The sequence below is a fragment of the Exophiala xenobiotica genome, assembly GCF_000835505.1.
Source record: "Exophiala xenobiotica strain CBS 118157 unplaced genomic scaffold supercont1.4, whole genome shotgun sequence".
In the NCBI taxonomy this organism is placed as follows: Eukaryota; Fungi; Ascomycota; class Eurotiomycetes; order Chaetothyriales; family Herpotrichiellaceae; genus Exophiala; species Exophiala xenobiotica.
The window spans coordinates 385241-407524 of NW_013562491.1; the positions used below are offsets into that span (position 1 = coordinate 385241).

The following is a 22284-nucleotide window of genomic DNA, read 5'->3' on the forward strand; positions in this document are numbered from 1 at the left end:
ATGGACTTGGTCAGGGATCGCCGGAAGTAGTATACACCTTGTAAGCTCTCGGTGTGGTTGGTTGGAATAGCAGCCATGTTGGCTCTTGCGCGTGACGTTGTGGTGGTAGACGGCACGATGGGCGGGGTACGCCATCCTGCTGGCTAGTACTGTATAGGGGTACGAGTACCATCAATAGGGGATGCCGAATTACTTGATAAGTTGTGAAGATCCCTCAATGCTTCGCGTACCTGAGGGACAGCAAGCATTGCCGCAAGGGTCGGAAAGAGCGTGGTTATGGATCATTGTGTGTGATGCAAGAACAAAAAGACGTCAGAGGGTTCCAATCGAGATCCACCCGAGATACCATTGATAGCCCTGATAAGTTCGGCGAAGAGAGCCGAGCCGCCTATGGGAGATTTTGTTGGCGGTCGCGAGGCTTGGATTCTCCATCATGCTGGTACTCATGCCAGTCTGGCATCTTCTCGTCTAAAAGGTGTGGTCCTGTTGACGTGTATGCTGCCCACCCTCTCGGATGTTACCATGGATGGGTGCAGCATATTTCATCATAGTCGTAGCGAGGCTGTGAGCACTGGGCAGGAGGCTTCACTAGCCGGCCGCGGATGCCGCAAGGTCCACCGGGTCTCAGGACGATCCTCTCGTCAGCTGTTTGGTTACACGGACACAATACCCGGCGCCCAACGCGGTAAGGACATGCCACCATCCGTGTAATTCCAGCACGAATCCCCAAGGCAGTCCAAGATACCCTCTGGCGTCGCGCAGCCAGCCACATGCGGCTCCATCGATGAGCCACACCACGAACCCTGCGAGAAAGCAGATGCCACCGACCCGGAATTTCTGAAGCCAGTATCTCTTTTCCGAGCCTTGAAATTTCTGATTAATAAGATACAATACTCTCGGCCAGATGGCCGTGACCAACAGAACAAACGTCCAATTGTGTAGCCAGAGTTGGTAGAGTGTACAGTGAATGGCGCTGATGATTCCGAGAACTGCGGTCAAGGTCAAGCCAAAAGCCACCTTGACACTGGTGGGCTGATCGACGGTATACAATTCGTATATGATAGCAGCGCAGACCCAAAACATGGAAAGGTCGTCACATAGTTGTGTTGCATATTTCAAGGTGAGATGAAAAGCAAAAGATGTGACACCGACGAAGAAGAGAGCCAAGTTGGGAAAAGCTGTGGTGGAAAGCAAGCTCTCCCCAGGCAAGAGCTCATGAAAGGCCCAGTAAACTGATGGTTGCCAGTTAGCTCTTGAATAATACCTAGGCAGGTTTCGTAGTTGCCCTTAAAACATGATGACACTTACCGTACGCGAGGTTTGTAAACGTGTTCACGAACTCGCCGATGTACACGGTGACAGCATAGTCTTCTTCACAAAAGCTAGTTTCATGATCAGCAACTGGGTTGAAAATGTTGACCATTGAGAACGGACTTGGCCACGGAGGTCGGAGGACCCCAATGCCCATGTAGAGCGTGAGGGTCACCAGCGAAGTTGCGTTCGACAACCATGGTCGGTGGCTAGGGTTGTGTTGGGAGTATTGGTTGGCGGGTTTGCAGGTTACTGAAGAGTCTTTGGTTGCTGTTCAGAAGAGGAGATGATTGGGATATATGAGCTTTCAGAAAGCCAGGCAGAAGAATAAGATTGAATGGGCATTCACAAACTCGTGCAGAGGCAATCGAAGGCTTTTACGAGATCTCAGTAGCAGTGCGTGCAGTGCTCATAGAAATCTGAAAGGTTTGCAGGCATCATCAGGTACAGAATAGCAGTACGAGAAGCGATGGCACTGGTGGCCGGTCATGCTGTCTACAGAAGTCGCTATTGGCTGCCAGACTCGGTGCCTGATGGGCGCTGCACACCTACGGGATGCCTACTGGGTGCCTACTGCATAAGCGGTCGTATCTCGTGTCTCGTTAAATACTAGGCTTAAATAGGCCTGCCACCCACCCGCCGCTCGATTACCCCCTTCTGCTGAGCAGCCGATAGAATGCCAGCCACGTTACTTAGGCTACTAGGCCGGCTTCGCATGTCGTCGTCTCGTCGTCTCGTCGTCTGGGTGAATTGTCTGAACCGCTGACCTGTCTCGCAAAATGCTTCTGCTTGCTACATGAAGCATGACCATCGTCTCACATGAGCACCACTCTGAGACCTTTGGAGTCCGCTGCTGGAAAGGGTGAAAAGAAATCATGCTCAATCTCCATGTCCTTTCTCTTCGTCTCAAACATCTCTGCGTCGAATCGATGAAAGAAACTTGCGATCGTCAAGTAGAGATTCATGAGTGCCAGCTCTTTTCCAATACAACTCCTTCCACCACGGCCGAACGGCACAAAGTATTTTTCCAGTCTTTTCACCTCGTCGCCTCCCGCCAACCACCGTTCGGGCTTGAAGGACAGAGCGTCCGGAAAAATGCCTTCGGAGGTGTGGTTGTCCTTGATCGACATACTAACGACAGTACCCGGCGGTAGATGATAGGATTTATATATATTCGCGCTTCGAGGATTTACCCTTGCGAGTCGACCGGAGACGGCGTTGGAAAGGCGCAGACCTTCGTTGATGACGGCTGTGAGATATGGCAGGCGTTGCACTACATTGTAAGTGGTCAAGCGACTTCCGGACCCTTTGGATCCATCTGCTGTGTTGGACAATTCTTCCTTCAGTCTTCGAAGCACATCAGGGTTGGAGAGAACATGGAATGTGATGGTCTCGAGAGATATTCCGGTGGTCTCAGTCCCAGCACCGACAAGAGTCCGCGCTTCCTGCGTAATGCGGTCGACAGTCTTGTCACTGTCAGGTATGGCGTCCGAGTTGACAATGCCAGCAAGCACTGAGTCGTCACTCCTCTTTTCCATATGCACGACTTCGGCAGCTTGACGGGCCAAGTCCTGCACATATCAGCGTCGCGATTCAGATACCTCCTACAACTCTGAGCTTACGGCTTGAAATTCGAAGGCCATCTTTCCACCCTCCGTGGATGCCTTTTCCATAACCCATTTCGGCATGCGCATGAACAACGGGATGATAATTGGGATATGGCGGTGCCATACGGCAATGTATGATATGGTGCGGGACTGCTTGTTGTAGTCGTCGGCGAAATCAATCGAGTCTAGTAGGTTGAAACCTTTGGGCAAACAGTAGTCGGTCACGGAATCGGCTGCCAGACAACGATATGCATTCGACAAGTTGACAGGTTTGCCGTCCTTGCGCATCTCTTCGAGCCGCTGGCATAGCTTCAACACCTTCTCTCTCGATGATGACTCCAGGTTGGAAATGGCCGAAGAAGCAAAGAACCGACTCATGGCCTTCCTTCGCGCCTTGTGGAGGTCGACATTTGCCGTTCCGAAGCCCGCATCTTGCGACGCGATGAAGGCGTAATACCACGGATCTTTATCAAGTCGGCTAGTCACGTTGTAGAATTCATCGAAGAAGTCGGGATCTCGTATATGCACCTCGTTGGGTCCGATCCGAACGATAGGTCCTGGCCTTCCGATCAGTCGAGAGAGAACGATCACGATGAATGCTTCAACAGTCCCGAGAAAGTACACTCACCATATATTTGGTGCAACTCCTCGATCTTAAAGCTGAATTTTCCTCGCAAAATGCAATCATAGTAGAAGTCATAGAGTCGTGAAAGAGCAGCTAGCTTGGGTCCAGGGATGTTGGACAGAGGATGGAAAAATAAGCGGTAGACCACCAGGGAGGACCAACCTCCAAGGATGGTTACGACTACCAAGACTGACAGATTCATATACGAGGAGGAAATCATTTTGAGCGGCAGAAGATGCTGTGTGACGCGGGTGGCGAGTCTTGTGTGAAGATGAAGAGATCTTGGAGATCCAATTGAAGGTGAAACTCGATGTTACACCCTCGGCGTTGATTGACACCACAGGTTATCTTGGACTGGAGCTGAGCGCAACCACAGGGGAGATGGATCAACTCCAATAAGTACCAGCTACTTACCTGTACTGAGCTGCCTATCTGAGATGGACTTTTCTACACTAACTTGGTTCGCAGGATGTGGAATCTGGCCAATCGAGTTGCCTAAGTTAGTAGCCTAGGGTTCGTGGTCTTGTAGGCGAGTGTCAGAACCCCATCCCCCTGTCGAGATCTTGGATTCGTGGCTGGAACAAGAATGAGGAGCTCGACTTCATCCTATGGATATAAATACCTATGTATCTACCCAGCAAGCTAGGTAACCTAAGTATACATATTTTGCACCTGTGCTCAATGTTAAGTTCAGCGGCGCTATCATTGATCTTGCCCTAACGAGCGTTGCTTGAGCGAAGAGCAGATCCTTCAACGGCTTTCACAATTCTCAAGCTGCGTGATTCGTTCTTGATGCTCGAACTCAAAGCACATCCTCTCTGCTCTAAAAGTCAAACAGGGATGCACGTACAGCAGTGCTTGTCATTGCAGGCTTGGAGCGAATGGAAGCACCCTCGAAGCACCACCCAGAGTTCGATAGCGGGATGTCTGCACGGCCTAGATCCTGCCCTTTGCGGCTGAAGCGGGACTACCGTGTATCACCTTGATCTCGCACCTTCCTTCACCTAAGGCTTATTTTCCACGCCATGCTTTCCATTCTTGCCTCTTATTGTTGCCTTCATTCCTTTGTCCCTCACTCAACGCCAGTGATCAAGTACCGGGGCTGTATGGCGACTCGTCTATGCGGTGACGAGGCGATTTGGAGCCTGCTCTGACCATGGCGAATGCAACTGACTCCGACTCGACGTATGGCGACAGCATTCTCACAGAAACAACCTCATTACATGGTAGCGTGCTCAACTATCAATATGAGAATGGCCGTCGCTATCATTCCTACAACGCCGGGAAATACTTCGCCCCCAATGACGAACGGGAACAAGAGCGACTAGACCTCCTTCATCATGTCATATCCATGATACTGAGAGGAGAGTTACATCGAACAAACTTCGAGCTACAGGAACCGGAGAGAATCCTCGATATAGGAACCGGCACTGGTATCTGGTGAGGTCCTCGCCCAACCCAGATGGGTCAATACTGAGTATGCTCCAGGGCCATCGCCATCGCGGACAAATTTCCTGGAGCAGAGGTTATCGCCACCGATTTGTCTCCCATACAGCCTACGTGGATTCCCCCCAATCTTCAATTTCTGGTATTTTGAGATGCAGAACTGTGTGATGCGCAAGCTGAGAGAGAATACAGGTCGATGATTGCGAGTCTGATTGGAACTTTGACCAGCAATTTGACTGGATTCGAATCGCAAACATGGGCGGCTCGATCGCGGACTGGCCACGACTATTCCAACAATGCATGGCTTTTCTCAAGCCTGGCGGCTGGCTGGAAGTCCTGGACTTTGAAGCATGGGGATCGACCGACGATGACACTCTTCCAGCGGACAGTTCATACAACAGATGGCAACACGAGCTCAACAATGCATCCTCCAGAACAGGCCGAATCATGAATGTGGCTCCGCTGATCAAAGAGATGGTTGTTAATGCGGGCTTTCAAGCGGTTGACGAGGAGATCTACAAGGTCTGTGCCTTTCCTTCTTACGACGTGACCGTGACTTACAAGCCTGCAGTGTCCCCTCTCACCCTGGCCCAAGGACAAGCGGCTGAAAGAGCTGGCCACGTACATGAACTTGAATCTGTCCGAGGCCGCTCCAGCTTACAGTTTGGCGCTGTTCACTCGCATCCTTGGCTGGGAAAAAGAAGAAGTCGAGGTGCTGATGGCTGGAGTTCGAAACGATCTCAACAACACAAAATATCATCTGTACACCCGCCTGTAAGTCATGAATACTTCTTGATTTCTTTTTCGGACAAGCTGGCTGACCTTCTGGCCCAAGGCATATCGTACTCGGAAGAAAAGCGTCATAATCCATGTTGTTATGTTTGTATGATGGAGGGAAAAAGGCGGGAGTACTAGTATCGATTGGCAATGTGCATTTTAGGGGTGAAAGAACCATTATGTTGTGTCAGATGGATCGGGATGACTTCAGCCCTGGTCTCCCTCCATGAGAGCACTGCACGGCGTACATTAAAAGTTTTGGGACCCGACAAGTTGACCATGTTTTGGTTTGCAGGTTTCTTCGCAACTTGCCTGTCTTCTCTAACGACAGTACGGTCCTCCTGGCATGACTGGCGGCGGGTGGAAATTAACTTGAGTAATGTAATGTGACGATCGAATCCTCTCTGTCGAGTCTTCGGAATGTTCCAGAGTACATTGGCTGGTTACTAACATGACACGACTGCATGCTCACCAAGGACAAACTAACCCAACAATGCCAGTTGTTCGCAGCTAACTCCGAGGCCAAGAGCTCACATCATCTCCCAAGAGCCATGATGGATCCCATTACAGTGACTGTCTCTGTTGTCTCGCCGGGGTTAAGCATGCTCAAAGCCCCGGGGTTCCGCAAGGCTGTGGACCTTTTGACCAATACTCCGTGTGAGTATCAATGAATGAGAATTAGTAAACAAACCAACAGGTATATATTAGGGACCTAACTAGTATCTGACATTATCATACGAATACCCACAACTATATCCACCACCCTCCTATACACTACCACAGTCAGACGTCCCCATCCAAAGTCATGTCTCCCGAACACCCTCCACGGACAAGATCTATCCTCGTCATCGGGGCTGGCGAACTTGGGTCAGCGATCCTGCACGCTCTCATATCTCATCCGCGTTATAACCCGCAATCGACAAGCATAACCCTTCTGGTTCGACCTGCCACGCTATCGAACCCCTCGCCGGAGAAAAGCAAACAGCAATCCGATCTCCGTGCTCTCGGCATCATTTTGGCACCAGGGGATGTCGAAAGCTCAGAAGAAGAATTGACCACGCTTTTCCGCCCCTATAGCTCTGTCATTCACGCTGGTGGCATGGCATTGCCGCCTGGATCGCTGCTCAAACTCACCCGCGCCATCCTTGCAGCTGACGTACAGTACTACGTTCCCTGGCAGCACGGGGTGGACTACGACGCCATCACACGCCGGGGCGGACAGGGCATGTTCGCTGAGAAAATTGACGTGCGGGATCTGCTCCGTTCGCAAAGCTCGACGCAATGGGTCGTGCTGAGTTGTGGGGTCTTCATGAGTTTCCTATTCCAGGAGTTTTGGGGCGTAGTGCTGCGGTTACCAGATGGCAAGGTCCAGACCACTGCACTGAATTCATGGGACGATGTGATCACGACGACGACCGCAGAGGATATCGCGCGATGTACGGCCGAGTTGATGTATAATGCCGACACGCCAGTGAACAGGCCGGTGTACATCGCTGGGGATACGTTGACATACGGGCAATTTGCGGAAGTGGTGGGGAGGGCAATGGGGAGGGAGGTTGTCAGGCAGGTCTGGCCGCTGGAGTATCTTCGGAAAGAGAGTCAGAAGGATCCGGTGGATAAGATCAAGAGGTATAGGGTGGTGTTCGCAGAGGGGAAAGGGTTGAGTTGGCCGAAGGAGGAGACATGGAGTGCGAAACACGGGATGGATTTGATGGGCGTAGAGGAATGGGTTAGGAGGAACTTTGCATGAGTGCTCTCTAGCAGTATTGAGGGTGGTGTGGTGGTGGACTCTTGTTGTCTGAGAAGGTGTTTTGATGGATGTGAGATGTGAGATCTAAGGAGAACCGAATGTTTTGACGGTGGACAAAAAGGATCGAAAAATTTGGTGATGTAATTTGTCGGCGGGAAGGATGCACCAAGGAAGAAACATTTCCGCATCGCGTGTTTATTATGTTCGTCGTAGCACATTTTACCTTGCACCATCTTTCCAGGCCTTCTCCTCGTCATCGACTGTGTCACTCACTCTCTTTACCTGTCCACATTCATTCCTCCATGTTGTCTTAAAGTCGCTCATTATTACCTATTATTTACCCTTCCTTTAACATTCTTACTGACCATGACCGTCACTCGCACGCAAGCCGGCAAGACGCCCAGGTACGTTCAGTCTGGACGCGTCTCTGTTCATGCTAACAAAGCCTAGGAAAACTGCCCACCCAGGATATGTCGAGACCCCTGGTACTTTTCGAAAACCCCGGACGCGCAAGTCCATGGCTGCACTTGGAGATTCCGATGCGCAGGATTCCTCCACCGGTCTAGAAGACGACGCCCCTGTTGTCAAACGCGCCCCAAGAAGCACACGGAAAACATCTCGCTCGCTCAGGACAACGGATGGCGCAGAAGACTCTACAGATGAAGAAAGGATGAATGGGCACACGAACGGCCACGCTAATGGCCATGCTAATGGGGTGGTCAAAGGAACAGCCAACGGTTCAGTCAAGGAGGAAACCACCGAACACGCTGTTTCAACCGACAAAGTTGTGGATGGCTGGCGCGTAGGCACAGATCCCAAGGTCGATACTACCGGCCATTTTGAATTTGGGGGACCGTGGGGCGTCACCGCCATGATGATAGGCTTTCCATTACTGATGTACTACATGTGGATTGGGGCAACATACTACGATGGAAAATTCCCAACACCCAGAGACGGTGAGAATATGACCGAATTTCTGCGTGGCCTGGTGCGAATGGCGTACTACGGAGCATGGCCGTCGGCGAAAGCTTGGGCTATGTACTGGACGTTCTTCATCTTCGAAGGTGCGTTGTACTGTCTGATGCCAGGCATATGGACTAAAGGAAAGCCACTGCCTCATGAGAATGGTCGGAGGCTGGACTACTATTGCTCTGGAATGTGGTCATGGTGGACCACCATCATTGTGGCACTCGCTCTACATTTCTCCGGCATATTCAAGCTCTACCAAATCATTGATGAGTTTGGTCCGCTTATGTCGGTCGCCATTCTTTCCGGTTTCCTGGTTTCGATTGTGGCCTACACTTCAGCTCTATACCGCGGCAAGCAACACCGAATGACGGGCTATACGATGTACGATTTCTTTATGGGCGCCGAGCTCAATCCACGCATGTTTGGCATTCTAGACTTCAAGATGTTCTTCGAGGTCCGCCTGCCGTGGTACATCTTGTTTCTCATAACATTGGGAACGGCTGCACGGCAGTATGAGCTGTACGGATACGTGTCTGGAGAAATAGGATTCCTCCTCATGGCCCACTTCCTCTACGCGAATGCGTGCAGCAAGGGCGAGGAATGCATTGTGCCTACCTGGGATATGTACTACGAAAAATGGGGGTTCATGCTCATCTTCTGGAACTTGGCTGGCGTCCCCTTGACCTACATTCATTGCACAGTCTACCTCGCCAATCATCACCCAAGTACATATTCCTGGAACAAATACGCCTTGGCTGTTTTATACTTGGCCTATCTGTTTGTCTATTGGGTCTGGGATACAACCAACAGTCAGAAGAATCGTTTCAGAGCAAAGGAGTCTGGTGGTGCCATTACCCGCAAAGCATTTCCTCAGCTGCCGTGGCAGAGTGTCGAAAATCCTAGGGTCATCAGATCTGAGGACGGTGGCACGATCCTTGCAGATGGATGGTGTAAGGATCATCCAGAATCCCGAAATCTACTGTGCTGACCTTGGACTAGATGCTTATGCACGAAAGATCCACTACACCTGTGATCTCTTTTTCGCTCTGTCGTGGGCAGCGGTGACTGGACTTCGGTCACCCTTCCCGTGGTTCTATCCGGTTTTCTTCACCTGCATGATCATACACCGAGCTATCCGGGATATCCAAAAGTGTCGGAGGAAGTACGGCAAGGCATGGGAGGAGTATGAAAGACAAGTTCCTTACCTGTTTATTCCTGTAAGTCTGGGCTTTGCATTGTCTTGATTGCGAGACTGACATTGCTGTAGTACGTCATCTAAACTCTGGCACTCGTCTCTTTGCGCAGCCTATCCCTCCGCCAGAAAATATGATAGAGCAAGACTGCAGGCAGTTTGTCAGTATTAATCCTAATAAATCTTTCAAAAATTGTCCAAACCTCTGAATCTTGGGCGGACGCCCGTTGTGAGTGTCAAACAGGTCTCCTTACAACTAGGGGGAAAGTCAAGTCTATTGTCGATCATGCAACAGACTATACGGACTTCAAACACAGTTGGTATAGCTAAATTCGAAGGCCTCTTTAGGACGAGGAGCATTATCCATCACAGCGGTAGAGCGTAGCGCTCTTCTTTCCAGGAGAACGATAGCTCTATGCTTGACTAGAGCATCAATTCTGGTACAGCGAAAATACAGGCTACAGTCTCGGCTGGATCTACGGTTTCCATGGGAGTGAGGAATGACACCTAGTCAAAGTGATCAGTCCAGTACCTTGGAAACTGGAGAGCCACCTTAACTAGGCTTAATTACAGCAGAACCTCTTTCTGCACACGAAATACAGGTCGCAATTCAGTCCAAATACATGATTTTTTGTGATCTGGGCGGACGCTGCATTCATTGTGGTATGAATAGGGGTCACGAGGCTGTGTGAGTCCTTGGCACAGCATCGCCCTATATCAACCCACGACAATCGCCTTTCATTTCTTTCTGCTATACAGCATCAACGCTTGACAGCGCTTCCGTTCAAGCATGAACGCTCTACAGCGATATCAGTTCCCCTTCTACTTGCGCCTCACCCGCCATGGCTTCCCAGATTCCTTTTTTCTCTTCAGGACACCTCTTTACTCACACAGAAGCTGTGAGACGATTCGAAACAGACAACCAAGCTCCATTGAAAGGAGTGTACCAACCTTCCATCAAGTTTGACACCAACAACCACCAATGTAAGTGCAAAACAGCTCTTCTGGTCTTCGTCCAGGGACTCGAAACCGAGCCGGACCTGAGATCTCGCTGAAAATCCAAGGCGACGGGCTATCCCAGGCTCTCAACTCGCCTCATTTTTCGAAGTCTCTGCTAACATTTCTCCTGCGATCGCAGTCTCAGACCTTCTCCAACCAACCACCAACCACCACCAGGAAGCGCTTGAAAACATCACGCTTCAACAGACACCATGGTCGGCCTTCTCCTCTTCGCTCTCGTTGCGTTTGCAACGCTTCCAGCAACTCTCGGTCTTGTCGCGCCTCCTCTCGATCTCGGTCTTGCTTCTGGTCTTGCTGTGGACGTCTTGAACAATGCCACCACGACAACCACCCTCTCGGTCTCCTTCTCGGTTCTCTCGGTCTCTTCTTTCGGCTCTCCTCCTCTTGCAACGACCAGCGCTGCTCAGACAAGCCTGCCATCGGTCACAATGCCTGTTCTTACCTCCACAACCACCCCACCATGGACAACAGCCACTGGTTCGTCTTCTCTCCCGGTCGAAACCTTGCAGATGGTCACACTCCTCGAAATCCCGGTCCCGATTGCTCCAATCGTCATCAACCTGACCGACAACGCCTCCAAGATCACTCTGACAGTCACATCCACGGCTCTGTCGACCGCTACACTTCCTCCTTCTCCTCCAACACCCTCTTCTGCTCCTGCTGCTTCTCAGAGCAAGGCTCTCTCGAAAGGGGCAATCATCTCCACCGTCTTTGCCTGCGTCCTGGCCTGCTGGTTCCTGTTCTGCGTCGCCGTGCTGCTGCGCCTGCGCCAAGAGCAACGCCAAAAGGACCGCCAACAACGTACTCAACGCGGCAGCCCAGAGGGGCTTGACAGTGTCATCCACCACTACCACCATCACCGCCACCATGACAACGACGACTTTGATGGGCACCTCGACCACAGCATGCAGACTCTCTCTGTCTCTGCTTCGCCTCCCTCTCCGGTCCTCCACAGCACGCCGGCAGACGCTCCAACACCGACGCCCTTGCCCGGTGTCCGGCTCCGTCCCCATGCAGAAGTAGACGTCCAGGCCGCTCCTATCACTCCGCCTCGCGACATGCCTGCGCCCGGCCTCTTTCACACTCCGACGCCTGCTCCTGCCTCTCCTGTCGCTGCTGCTTCGCCTACCGCTCCTGCTCCAGCAGAACTTCGTCGAATGATCTCTCGCGACGACTTCGAGCTCTGGGCACGAGGCGTGAACATTGCGCCCGTGCGGGACGACTACCGCAGCGAGCTGAGCTTTGTCTCCCGCGCCGTGAGCCGGAGACGCTCGGTCTGAGTCAGAAAAGGCCCCCGCTCAAGTGCGGCTTGTTTTCTTCTTCGTCTTCTTCTTGTTTTTTTTCTCTTGCTGTGTTGGGAGATAGGATAGTCCGGGGCGCGCCCGCAATGGGGCTAGTTTAATTAGAATAGTTGAATGAGAAAACCGCGTGTTTTTAGACACACACCCTTTTCGCTTCGATCACGTGACTCCGGTATCCTTCTTATCAATAGGGGTCGTTATCATTCGGGCGCCAGTCGTCAAGCAAGAAGCGGGCGAGAAACAGAGGGTTGTATACGCTCCCGGCGCTCGTCCATGTTGAAAGGCTTGACAGCGATTAGGCGCCCCTCGTATTCAACTAACATGATATGTGGTTATCACCCGCCGTGCATAACGGTCTTCGCTCTTTACAGTACCGTCGAGCTGCTGCGTACTCCCCAGATAGAAACCGTCTCTTTGACACGGAGCACGGGCTAAGTACAATTCGGTGTTATTGTGGCTGCTTCATCTCCAGGTACATACATCACGGATCTCCTCGCAGAAATCTCTCCAGCACCTTCATGCCTCCCATGATGGACCGTCACCAATCGTCCCACCTCACCTCTACCATTTTGACCAACATCCACATTGTCAGCTTCGGCTTTGACTTTTGGTAATACCCTCCGCTAAGATGGCACGTTTTCTTATCTACAATTAAGAAGTGAAATGCTTCTTGAAACACTCATAAACCCCTCCAAAAGGGGAAGTGACCCGTGTCCTGTTCGAGAAGATGCTGAGGTCGTAGCAATACACTTGTAAAGCACATGGTCTTCTGCGAAGCGTATTGAGATCAGTATGGTGGTCATGGCAGCTCTCAATTGCCAATTCGTTGGTAGAACAAGAGGTAGGCAACCTTGTTGTCCTTGACAGCGTACTTCGGATTAGGGGTCTGCTTCCCAGATGAATCTTTTGCTGGAGTGGCTGATCCATTGACAAGACTGCTCATTGTCGACTTGGACCTTGAATGGCCGTTGACTTGATTCCACACCTTGTCCGAGCCATCATCTTCGTCCTCATCTTGGTGAATCTGCCCGAATCTATTGCCACTGGCGTTGTGTCGCTCCAAGGCCGCAGCAAGGACTTTGGGATCTTCTTCGCTGCCACCCTCGGCGACATCCTCGGCTCGAATTCGTCGAAGCAACGTATCATCCATGCGGATCCATTCACGACCGTCCTGGCGACGAATATCCACGGTATAATGCCCTCCGTTGGCATTCTTTCCGTGGTGGTAGATGACTCCCGTCAGTTGATACTTGGGCAAGCCTCCATGAGCAATGTATTTGTTGCGAGCTTGCATAGGGAAAGCCTCTTTGGGAATTTCGAGCTCAAGTGGGTATCCCACCTTCTTCCAGATTTTCTCGGCACGCTTGGTGGTGCTGTCGTAGTGGAACCGTTTGAGATGCAATATCAGCACGGGCGGAAGAGTATCGACGAAAACCTGCTTGGTGGCAGTGGCCTTTTGTCCCCTCGGAGTGTAGAAGTCGCCCTGCATGCTTTCGGGGCGAGTCAGGCCCTTCAAAGCATCAATGATGTTGTGTACTTGAGGCGAGCCAATATCAAGTTGCAAAGGCGAGTAGGGTTCCAATGTTACAGACAACTTATTGCCTGAAACTTTGAGCTCGGAGCGGAGCTTGCCGCCGAATATGTTGTTGATTGGGGACTCGGAGGCAATTGCACCAGATGAGCGCGTGACAGAGGGCTTCTGCTTATGACCAACTTCCATCCACCCGCCTTCTGCGTCAGGCTGTTCCGAGAAATTTGAAACACTGCCAGCTGGTGTCGTCCGACCCGAGTTGGAAGAAGGGGCGGTCTTCATGGCACGCGCGCATTCTTCGTGTAGTTCCTCCAACAAGAACCCAAGAAATTCCTGCGCGTCTTGCTGATGACCTCGGCGCATTTCGCGAAAGCGTGGCAGGTCTTTGATAGCTGAGTACACATATTCTGGAATAAAAGAGTCGCCATAACTTTCGTAATCATCTGGTTTCAACTGAAGACGGAGCTGCTCAACATTTTTGGCAGCACAAATTACAGGATATTCTTGCACAAACATAATGATGGCATCGATTAGAGGAGTATCGCTTTTGAAGGCATGCCGGGCTCTTTGGGCGACCTTGGCCAGGAAGTCGTAGAAGGGAAGGCAGAAGACAAGGACTTGCAGCACCTAAGTGAATGAGATCAGCACCTGATAGTCAAAGTAGACATCAAGGGACTTACAGAATTCATGTAGCACATATTCCCGGTGTTGACGAGACCACGTGGTTTCAGGAAGGATATCTTGCCAGGTGCCTCAGGAATGGAGCTGATCTCGTTGAGAACGTCAGACAGAGTCTCACTTTTTCCAGTGCCGGAAGCGACTGACGCATGATCAGAGGCTGCGGACGCGACGGAAGAAGCCTGTGTATTGCTGGAACGGAAAAGGTTGGCCCACGACTTGGGCGGTGCTGGGGGCGAGACGACAGTAGCAGCATTCTCGGCAGGTCGTGGGTTCTCAGAGTTTTCTACAGAAGTAACTTCGGGTTGGGCTTTTTCGGCACCTGCTTCCGCTGAGTCGGAGAGCTTCGTCTGAGTAGAGACAGTCGAGTCTCTGTGCGGTCTCCGCGCAGCGCTAGGGCTGGGTGGGAGAACTGGTACTGCCGGCAGAACTGGCCCTACGAGTCGAGCCTTCGGTTGTGTGGGTGTTTGTTGAGCCTTTGTAGTAGGCACAAGAACAGCAGATGAAGGTGTGGTGGGTTGTGTAGAGGCCGCGTCTGAAGGTGCATCCGAAGGCAAGGGTGTAGAAGTCTCTGTGGTGGTTTGTTCCGCTGATGCGTCTCTTGCTTCTCCCTCATGGACTGCCTCTTCTGGTTCTACTTCTCCCTCAGCGGGTGCCTCGACTGCAGGCTCTGGGGCAGGATAGATTATTGGTTCGGTGGCGAGCCTCGATCGAGGGACTCGACGTCTCTGGCGAGGGGCACGAGGCGGGAATGCCTCGTCTTGTACTGACAACCACGGAACCTGGCAGATAATTAGTGTCTGTATGTGAATGAGCATTCCAGGCAAGTTCTTACTGGTGGTTCAAAGGGTTCCTGCGGCGCCTCAATCACTAGACTTTGCATTCCCTGTTGTGGAGCTGGAGACACTGAAGGTGACGCTGTGTCCTTCCTGGTATTCACAGTGCTCGAGGTGCTGAGAGGCGGAGATGGCGGTGTCTGGACCAAGGTAGTAGAGGTGGTCGAGGCCGAACTCAGAGCTTGTGGTGGAGGAATGGATGATGGCACCTGAGGAAGCCGCGGTGATGATTGTGCGTGAGGTTGTGAAGGTGCAATCATAGGCCCATGATGGGGAGGGTATTGGGACGGTGGCATAGGGTGTTGCGGATAGTATGGTGGGCGTTGACCATGCATGGGATGCATCTGATGTTGTTGATAGCCATACCAATTTGGCGCGTATTGTTGCGGATATTGGGGCATGATGGGGCCCATCTGTTGTGAATAGAAAGGCTGATAGCCAGGATGAGGCCTCATCGGAGGTGGAATGGATGTGTAGGAACCATCATGGCGCCTCTGGGGAGGCTGCATGGGCATGGGGTGTTGCCCATATGGATGATGATTTTGCTGCATGGTTGAAATCGCGTTATGACTTTCTTCGCCAGGGCATTGTGCCAGATGCAATGGATGCGCGTCAAGTCGGGCTTGCTCTCTGTCGTGTCCTAGTTCTCCTCATGCAGCTGTCTGTGCGCTATCCATGGTCAAGGCAGGCAAGGCAGGCAAGGCAGGATGCGCAGGAGCGTGAAAAGGACTTCACTAGGGGAAGCGGCAGAACCGTCGAAGCGGGTGGACGGGCGCAGAACAAGGGAATTAAAATTAACGAGCAGGTCCTGCGTGAAGAGCAGAACAAGAATGAGAATGAGAGATGAGGGGCGAGTCGGTGGAACTGCACAGGATAGATCCTCGCAACGAGATATAACAGATGCAGGTGTCAACGTCGCTTGAAGGTTGCCCAGTTGAGCTGGTGAGTGGTACAGAGCAATGTGAGCGCAGTCTGGGAGTCTTGCCGTCTCGCAGTCGACTCATTTTCCGAGGACGTCTCCAGCTGCATTATGTAAGCTGCGGCGGCAATAATGGCCATGACTCTGTTGCTACGAGTAGTACCGTAGTATTGCTGCAATTCCCCTCCATTCATCTCTTCCCGTGTCACTCCCTCCATTCATCTCTCCCAATCTCAAAACAACTCTTCATGCCCCTTCGCCTCGGCGATTGTGGTAACATCTCATTGCAATTTATCCTTGTTACTGTTCTCCTACGTTCTTTTTTCTGTCGAGGACTCTGGTCTGCTTCATTGCTGACCTGACGAGACATCCACTCCCAAACCAAAGTGCCCCAATTCACGCAGCGATGTCATCCAGCGCCACCTCGAGCCAGGTCTCAAGCAAACTACCTCCTCCTTCGAACTCGTTCAATTACGCGCAAGCCCCTACCGCCACCGCCACCGATTTCTCTTACAAACGAAGCAACAGTTCAGGAAGTTTTGGGCCGGGTGCTTCAACGCGTCACACTCCCCAGGCGCGTGGGAGCCAGTCCCTCCGGAAGCAGCACAGGGGCCAGAAGAAGCCAAGGTTGTTGTTGGATGAGGATGCTATTGCCGAGTCTGCCGCCATGAAATCAATCAACAGCCGTAAGGGTCAGACCTCCATCACCCACCTTATGAACTTTAGCCTTCCTCCGCGCCCTCACAGTCATTACCAACACCACTTCAACCACCGACATCAAAGACGCAATCCTACTTGGGGATTGGGATCGGGGTATCACGCTGTTGACAAGGCTCGTTATGTCCATGCTAATTACCGATTCATTGTACGTCCGGATCGAGAATATCTTGCTCAGACCACGGATGCAGATATATACGTGAGCTGGGACGCTGTGTTACAGGTCCTGGCTTCAGCAGAGACCCAAGCAGCAAGCTGTCCAATCTGCCTGTCGACACCTGTCGCTCCACGCATGGCGAAATGTGGGCATATCTTCTGCTTGCCCTGCATGATACGCTATATGCACTCTACCGACGATGCAAATCCCGTTCCCGAAAGGCGAGCAAGGTGGAAGAAATGTCCAATTTGCGAGGACAGCATCTACATTTCCGAGGGGAGGCCGGTTCGCTGGATGGTCGGTCAGGACGCTAGCATGTTAAGAGAAGGAGGCGATGTGCTGCTCAAACTACTCAAGAGAGAACCCGGAAAGACGCTTGCTCTCCCTCGTGACACAGCGGATGGCTACAGCCGTGCCGATGATATCCCTTGGTTTCATGTCGCCCAAATGGTGGAATATGCTCGATTCATGAAAGGTGGCGAAGAGTATATGACTGTCCAGTACGACCAGGAAATCGCCGATCTCGATGCTCAAGAGAAGGAAGACGAGTTGATGTTTGGTGATGACAACACCTGGACTCGAAAGGCTGTGCTGGCCATTGAGGATGCGAAACAGAAACTATCTGGTCTTGGTAATCCGCCGTCAACAGCATCGAGTTCTGCGAGACAAGATGAGGTCCCAGAATCGTGGGAGACGGCTGGCCAGCAAGGACAATCTACGTTGACCAGTGCCATGAAGTCCCTCTCGGTCGAACCATCCACTAGTACAGCCACTTCATTAGCTCATGCAACCCAGCCGATCCCTGGATCCAGTCGTGCTCAGGCACATGCATTCTACTTTTACCATGCATTACCGAATTTCTTTCTTTCACCCCTGGATATTCGCATTCTCAAGACAGCTTTTGGCGATTTTTCGGCTTTCCCATCTACCATCCTCCCGCGGGTAGAGCATATCTCTACGGGACACATCGTCGATGATGATTTGCGAAAACGAGCAAAGTACATGGCACATTTGCCCTACGGTTTTGAGGTTACTTTCCTGGAATGTGACTGGACCGATATCATCAGCCCGGTAATTTTAGAGCAATTCCAAGACGACATTGTGAAGAGACGAAAGAGACACTCGGAACGGGAGGCGCGTGAAGAGAGGGACAGAGTTCGTGCAGAGAAGGAGGAGGACGATAAGCGATGGGCTCCAGCACGGAGGCAGAGAAGGGGAAGCTCAGCGCCCAGGAGTTTCAGCGAGTCAGATTTTCGGCCACTGAATGACGCCAATACCCATCCAAGCTCGTCGCCTGGAGAATCTGGATTTGCTACGACACCACCCTGGAACACCAGGACGCACTCTTCATTTGCAGCGCTTACCACTCCCGGCACGAGCCCAGATGCACCGAGGACAGTTTGGGGCACAACAGCTGTGGTGCCGACCTCACCATTGTTGGTCGCAGCTGCTCCCGAACCCACACAAGACGATGGCTGGCTTCAAGGTTGGGAGAAAGACCTGCTGGACGAGCAGGATGCGGTGGCTATGGTTGAAGCGAGTCTCAACGACGGAGCCAGACCTGCCGCTGCATCGTCCAAGAAAGGCAAGAAAAAGAAGATCACGCTCATGTCGACGAACAACCGAAGAGGTGCTTGACGTATTTGTATGTTGTACGCGCATTATGATTCAATAAGACTTATGTATATAGCAAATTCCCACTTTATACTGTGCTTGAAGCAGCAATGAACGGCCTCACAGATGGCCATGTGATGGCCCTTAAAACAAGTTACAAAGTTGTTGGTGACGGTGGAATGATGGTGATGATTGTGAGTAGGACAAGCAGCAGCTGCTCTGATGGCCAAGCATCTTAATGATTACAGCGATTGAGGCAGCACATGCAGGTACTGTGGTACGGCTGCAACTGCCTTCAAGGTTGTTTCAACCGAGGCAATTACGACCCTTCTCGTTGATTGCACCAACAAGTCTCAATATTTTCTTCAAGTTGCTCTTGACTTCGAGCACTCCCATAGACCAATATTGCCAGCTTCGTTTTGCTTCTCGCTGCACCTTGGGATCCCCTGATACAATGCATGTATAGCACAACACAGCTCAGTTCATCTTTCCTTGCTTCTGTTTCCTTTGTCGGTGCTGCTAATCGAGTCGATTCAGTGCTTTGCCCTTTCCAGCAACGCCCATGGCCACCATGCCTTCACTTTCTTCGCTCGCCTCCTGGCGCACTCTTGCAATCATCTTTGCTTTGATCAACCTCAAATCTCTCCCTTTAGCATGGCATTTCCGCCTAGCCTATCGCTATGCCCGCAATAGGTTCACCGCAGCAAAGGTCCAAGGTGCCATCAGATCTGCCACCAACCTCAGCTCGACGCATCCTCTGTTTCAATCCGTGTCCATTTTCTCACGGTCACCCCTGCTAGAGACAGACTACAACCTACACAAGAGCAACTCTACCTACTTCTCCGACCTTGACGAGAGCAGAACAGTGCTCATGACCCGGCTTTTGACGCCCAACAGCAAGGAAGGTGTGAAGAACCTCGAAAAGCAAGGACACAAAGGACGAGCAGCCGTCATCCTTGGGAGTGTTCATACCTCGTTTCATCGAGAAATACAGCCATATGAACTCTACGAGGTCCGCTCTCGCGTGTTAGGCTGGGACAGGAAGTGGGTGGTCATTGCCAGCTGGTTCGTTCGACCTGCGAAAAAGGGAGAAGATGAAGTGCTATTGGCATCCGCTCTGAGCAAATACGTCGTCAAGAAAGGCAGGTTCACTGTGTCGCCAGAACGCTGTTTCATCACTGCTGGCTGGCTGCCTGAGAAGCCGGAGAACTATATGTCCGGTGCGGGCCAATCGACTGCGAGTTCTGGCGACTCGGAGACGCCATTGCTGGTGCCAGATTCTGAGCCATCTACCGAGGAAGCCTCTGGGGTCGCGACGCCTGAAGGACTGCCTGCGCCGGTTCCCGAACAAGCTGTCGAAACAACATGTGCAATTGTGGAAAAACTCGAAAGTGCAGCAGAAAAGGTTTCACGAGAGCCGCCACAATCAAGCGAGCCGCTGATGCCACTTACTGCGGCCGACAAGGCTGGCGAGTGGGACTGGTACCGCATGGACATGGAGCGAATCAGGGGCTTACGAATTGCAGCCAACTGGCTCGCCTTGGACCAAGGACTGCTCGAGGAGTTTAGGCGCGAATAGGGGACGCAGGCTGGTCGTCGTCGTGTTCGTAAGAGACGGGGATGATGCATTGGACATATGGATTGTACGATACAATGAGGGCAGAGCGCTCGGCGGGACTTCTGTGATTGATACCCATTCTGGAGATTCGAATTCAGGGCGCGGCTAGATTTGCATTGATTCAGGCTCACGCATGAGGCGTCGATGTGTATAACTTGTTTTCGCATCATGTTGTTCGTGTTCGGTCGTGACAAGACTGACTATACACGAGCTCAGCTACTCTAGCAAAATTACGAAACCCTCTTGTTCAGAGAGGTAATGGACATTCTTTTTCCACAGACACAAAACCAACCTCGAAAGCCTCGAAACGCCTTTCTTGAACCCAATAGGAGAATGATCCGGACAATGATATCGGGAGGCCGCTACCACCAGGGGTTCCTTGATCAGTGTTATACAACGCTTCGGGGCAGCAGAAGTAGTTCAATGTGCAGTGTGAGGGTCAACGATGCTTTCTCATTGTGTTCCTGTCGGTCGTCCTACATTTGGGCATTCGAAAGCAGGTGGTCTCTGGAGAAGAAGGTCAATAGGTAGCCAGCAGACCGAGCCATTGGCCATATAAACCCCGGGTGAATTATGAGCAGCCTTGGTCGAAGTCTCGAAAGGTGCCAGGTGAGGTGCCAGGTTTATTTTTTCTCCTTTTTCTCGTCTCCATCATCCTTCTTGTCGTCTTTCTTGTCGTCTCCCTCGTCTTTGGCAGGCTGCTTCTTCTTCTGCTTCTTCTGGTGCTCGCGGGCGTACTCCTTGTGCCTTTCCTCACGTTCCTTCATCCTCTGCTCCTCGGCGGCGACCATTTCCTTCCACATATCCTCGTCGCCTGAGCCGCTGCCGCCCTGGCTACCGGCCTCGCGCTCGACCGTCTTTTCCAGCATGCGCTTGTGCTCCGGGTCGTTGGGATCAATGTACCGCACCGTCTCGTAGCGTCCCTTTTGATTCCTGCTGTCGGAGATTTCAAACGCCGCGGTCGCCACGAGCACGCCCAAGGTCAAAAATTGCGCGTACACACGGGCCTGCACGATCTTCTGCTGGCCTGTGAGATACTTGTTTCGGTTGACCAGGGCGAAGGCGGCGGCCATACTGGCGATCCAGGACCCGCCCACGATCTTGTACCGCTCTTTCCGGCCAAAGTCCATGGCTCGTTCTGTGAAGGTCTTGTTCGCCTTCTCGGCCTGTTCCCGGTCGCTCTGGCGCTGCTGGTACTCAACATCGATCGGATTGGTCGAGCTTTCGTAGGCGCGCGAGTAGTGGTCGGCATTGACGATGCCGGCGAAGGTGCCCGCGGAGGTGATCAGGAAGGCTTTGAGTGGGAGGGTCAGGTTGCGGAAGAAATGGTAGCGACGTTGGGCCAGAAGGACGCCTGCAGTGCCGACGGCCAGACCTAATATGCCGCCAATGGTGCCGCCCTTGAGGGTCTGGTTGTAGTGTTCTTGTTCTTGGTCTTTGGTGAGGATCTTCATTTTGGCGGGGTTATTCTTTTTGTTCCTTTTCTAGTGGAGGTGGTGATAGGGGAGAACAGAGGAGGGACAAAATAGGTCTGATTAATGATAAACTCGTAGGCTTGCAGAGGTCGGTATGTATCTCGTGGAAGCTGCTTCACGGGGCCCTGTCTGTGTACACAGTAAAGTAGAGCTCGCTTCCAGCTTCTCCGCACCGCAGCACAGTAACCGTGTGAAAAGGGAAATTGTGGTGACTCAGCTGCGCTGCTTGTAATCAAGATGCAGCTACTCTGTACAGCAGTTGTGGTCGTCCTCAAATAGAAGTAGTGATGCTATCGCTGGAAAGCAAATCCGACAGATACTAGTGAGGCGATGGGAGACGTCAATAATAACATCACCCAGCATCCGTATGGAGGTTACTAGTAGTAGTTGCAGTGATTTTCTTGTGGCATCACCATGACATCAGTTGGGTTTTATACGACGAGACGACTAATAATAAAAAAAAAGTGCTAGAAAGTCGCTACAAAAACTGGCGGCCACGGAAGATCGGGAACTGCCTTTTGCCCTCAAGTGCCATGGCCACCGACAGCTCAATCCCCGCCGACGAAACGTCCACCCAGGTGCCAGGCCACCAGGCTCAGAGACCAGCGAGACCAGCTAAATTACTCCCTCCGTACGGAATACCAGCCTGAATAATCACGCAGCACAGTCCCAGCGACCCGGCGACCCAGTGACCCAGTCCCAGGCTTGGAATCGTCAGAGCGCCGCGAATTAAGCGCGTTG

General features: G+C 52.0%; 10 protein-coding genes across 10 annotated transcripts; 6 read left to right on the forward strand and 4 right to left on the reverse strand.

Annotated features, from left to right (window-relative positions):
- Positions 1-624: 624 nt before the first annotated feature.
- Positions 625-1708, reverse strand: PV05_06301 (uncharacterized protein; the record flags this gene model as incomplete). Its single annotated transcript, XM_013459022.1, has 3 exons — positions 1435-1708; positions 1309-1382; positions 625-1232 (listed from the first exon to the last, which is right to left on the reverse strand). The coding sequence occupies exons 1-3, from the start codon at positions 1509-1511 to the stop codon at positions 625-627; spliced, it is 759 nt and encodes a 252-aa protein (XP_013314476.1). The 5' UTR covers positions 1512-1708.
- Positions 1709-1923: 215 nt separating this feature from the next.
- PV05_06302 (uncharacterized protein) lies at positions 1924-4103 on the reverse strand. Its single transcript, XM_013459023.1, has 3 exons — positions 3547-4103; positions 2934-3475; positions 1924-2882 (listed from the first exon to the last, which is right to left on the reverse strand). Exons 1-3 carry the CDS (start codon positions 3761-3763, stop codon positions 2127-2129), a joined length of 1515 nt encoding a protein of 504 aa, XP_013314477.1. The 5' UTR covers positions 3764-4103; the 3' UTR covers positions 1924-2126.
- A 477-nt stretch (positions 4104-4580) lies between these two features.
- Positions 4581-6362, forward strand: PV05_06303 (uncharacterized protein). Its single transcript, XM_013459024.1, has 5 exons — positions 4581-4983; positions 5032-5131; positions 5182-5511; positions 5561-5763; positions 5825-6362. Exons 1-5 carry the CDS (start codon positions 4700-4702, stop codon positions 5853-5855), a joined length of 948 nt encoding a protein of 315 aa, XP_013314478.1. The 5' UTR covers positions 4581-4699; the 3' UTR covers positions 5856-6362.
- Positions 6363-6571: 209 nt separating this feature from the next.
- PV05_06304 (uncharacterized protein) lies at positions 6572-7665 on the forward strand (the record flags this gene model as incomplete). The annotated part of the gene is made up of 1 exon (XM_013459025.1): positions 6572-7665. One exon carries the CDS (start codon positions 6572-6574, stop codon positions 7514-7516), a length of 945 nt encoding a protein of 314 aa, XP_013314479.1. The 3' UTR covers positions 7517-7665.
- A 217-nt stretch (positions 7666-7882) lies between these two features.
- PV05_06305 (uncharacterized protein) lies at positions 7883-9764 on the forward strand (the record flags this gene model as incomplete). The annotated part of the gene is made up of 4 exons (XM_013459026.1): positions 7883-7920; positions 7967-9435; positions 9485-9702; positions 9753-9764. 4 exons carry the CDS (start codon positions 7883-7885, stop codon positions 9762-9764), a joined length of 1737 nt encoding a protein of 578 aa, XP_013314480.1.
- Positions 9765-10331: 567 nt separating this feature from the next.
- On the reverse strand, positions 10332-15996 carry PV05_06306 (uncharacterized protein). Its single transcript, XM_013459027.1, has 3 exons — positions 15043-15996; positions 14210-14989; positions 10332-14156 (listed from the first exon to the last, which is right to left on the reverse strand). Exons 1-3 carry the CDS (start codon positions 15592-15594, stop codon positions 12810-12812), a joined length of 2679 nt encoding a protein of 892 aa, XP_013314481.1. The 5' UTR covers positions 15595-15996; the 3' UTR covers positions 10332-12809.
- On the forward strand, positions 10889-11977 carry PV05_06307 (uncharacterized protein; the record flags this gene model as incomplete). Its single annotated transcript, XM_013459028.1, has 1 exon — positions 10889-11977. One exon carries the CDS (start codon positions 10889-10891, stop codon positions 11975-11977), a length of 1089 nt encoding a protein of 362 aa, XP_013314482.1.
- A 372-nt stretch (positions 15997-16368) lies between the features above and the next one.
- Positions 16369-18474, forward strand: PV05_06308 (uncharacterized protein; the record flags this gene model as incomplete). Its single annotated transcript, XM_013459029.1, has 1 exon — positions 16369-18474. One exon carries the CDS (start codon positions 16369-16371, stop codon positions 18472-18474), a length of 2106 nt encoding a protein of 701 aa, XP_013314483.1.
- Positions 18475-19021: 547 nt separating this feature from the next.
- PV05_06309 (uncharacterized protein) lies at positions 19022-20029 on the forward strand (the record flags this gene model as incomplete). Its single annotated transcript, XM_013459030.1, has 1 exon — positions 19022-20029. The coding sequence occupies one exon, from the start codon at positions 19022-19024 to the stop codon at positions 20027-20029; it is 1008 nt and encodes a 335-aa protein (XP_013314484.1).
- A 139-nt stretch (positions 20030-20168) lies between these two features.
- Positions 20169-21991, reverse strand: PV05_06310 (uncharacterized protein). Its single transcript, XM_013459031.1, has one exon. It carries the CDS (start codon positions 21520-21522, stop codon positions 20692-20694), a length of 831 nt encoding a protein of 276 aa, XP_013314485.1. The 5' UTR covers positions 21523-21991; the 3' UTR covers positions 20169-20691.
- Positions 21992-22284: the final 293 nt, after the last annotated feature.

What these genes read in the sequence shown, in the direction of transcription:
- PV05_06302 (XM_013459023.1), bottom strand. Translation starts at nt 3,763, where the DNA reads ATGATTTCCTCCTCGTATATGAATCTGTCAGTCTTGGTAGTCGTAACC. An exon ending in GGAGTTGCACCAAATATATG is followed by an intron (nt 3,476 to 3,546) that starts GTGAGTGTACTT and finishes TCGGAAGGCCAG; the next exon opens with GACCTATCGTTCGGATCGGA. An exon ending in TGGCCTTCGAATTTCAAGCC is followed by an intron (nt 2,883 to 2,933) that starts GTAAGCTCAGAG and finishes TGATATGTGCAG; the next exon opens with GACTTGGCCCGTCAAGCTGC.
- PV05_06303 (XM_013459024.1), top strand. Translation starts at nt 4,700, where the DNA reads ATGGCGAATGCAACTGACTCCGACTCGACGTATGGCGACAGCATTCTC. An exon ending in TTGACGAGGAGATCTACAAG is followed by an intron (nt 5,512 to 5,560) that starts GTCTGTGCCTTT and finishes ACAAGCCTGCAG; the next exon opens with TGTCCCCTCTCACCCTGGCC. An exon ending in TATCATCTGTACACCCGCCT is followed by an intron (nt 5,764 to 5,824) that starts GTAAGTCATGAA and finishes TTCTGGCCCAAG; the next exon opens with GCATATCGTACTCGGAAGAA.
- PV05_06306 (XM_013459027.1), bottom strand. Translation starts at nt 15,594, where the DNA reads ATGCAGCAAAATCATCATCCATATGGGCAACACCCCATGCCCATGCAG. An exon ending in AGGAACCCTTTGAACCACCA is followed by an intron (nt 14,990 to 15,042) that starts GTAAGAACTTGC and finishes ATTATCTGCCAG; the next exon opens with GTTCCGTGGTTGTCAGTACA. An exon ending in ATATGTGCTACATGAATTCT is followed by an intron (nt 14,157 to 14,209) that starts GTAAGTCCCTTG and finishes TCATTCACTTAG; the next exon opens with GTGCTGCAAGTCCTTGTCTT.
- PV05_06310 (XM_013459031.1), bottom strand. Translation starts at nt 21,522, where the DNA reads ATGAAGATCCTCACCAAAGACCAAGAACAAGAACACTACAACCAGACC.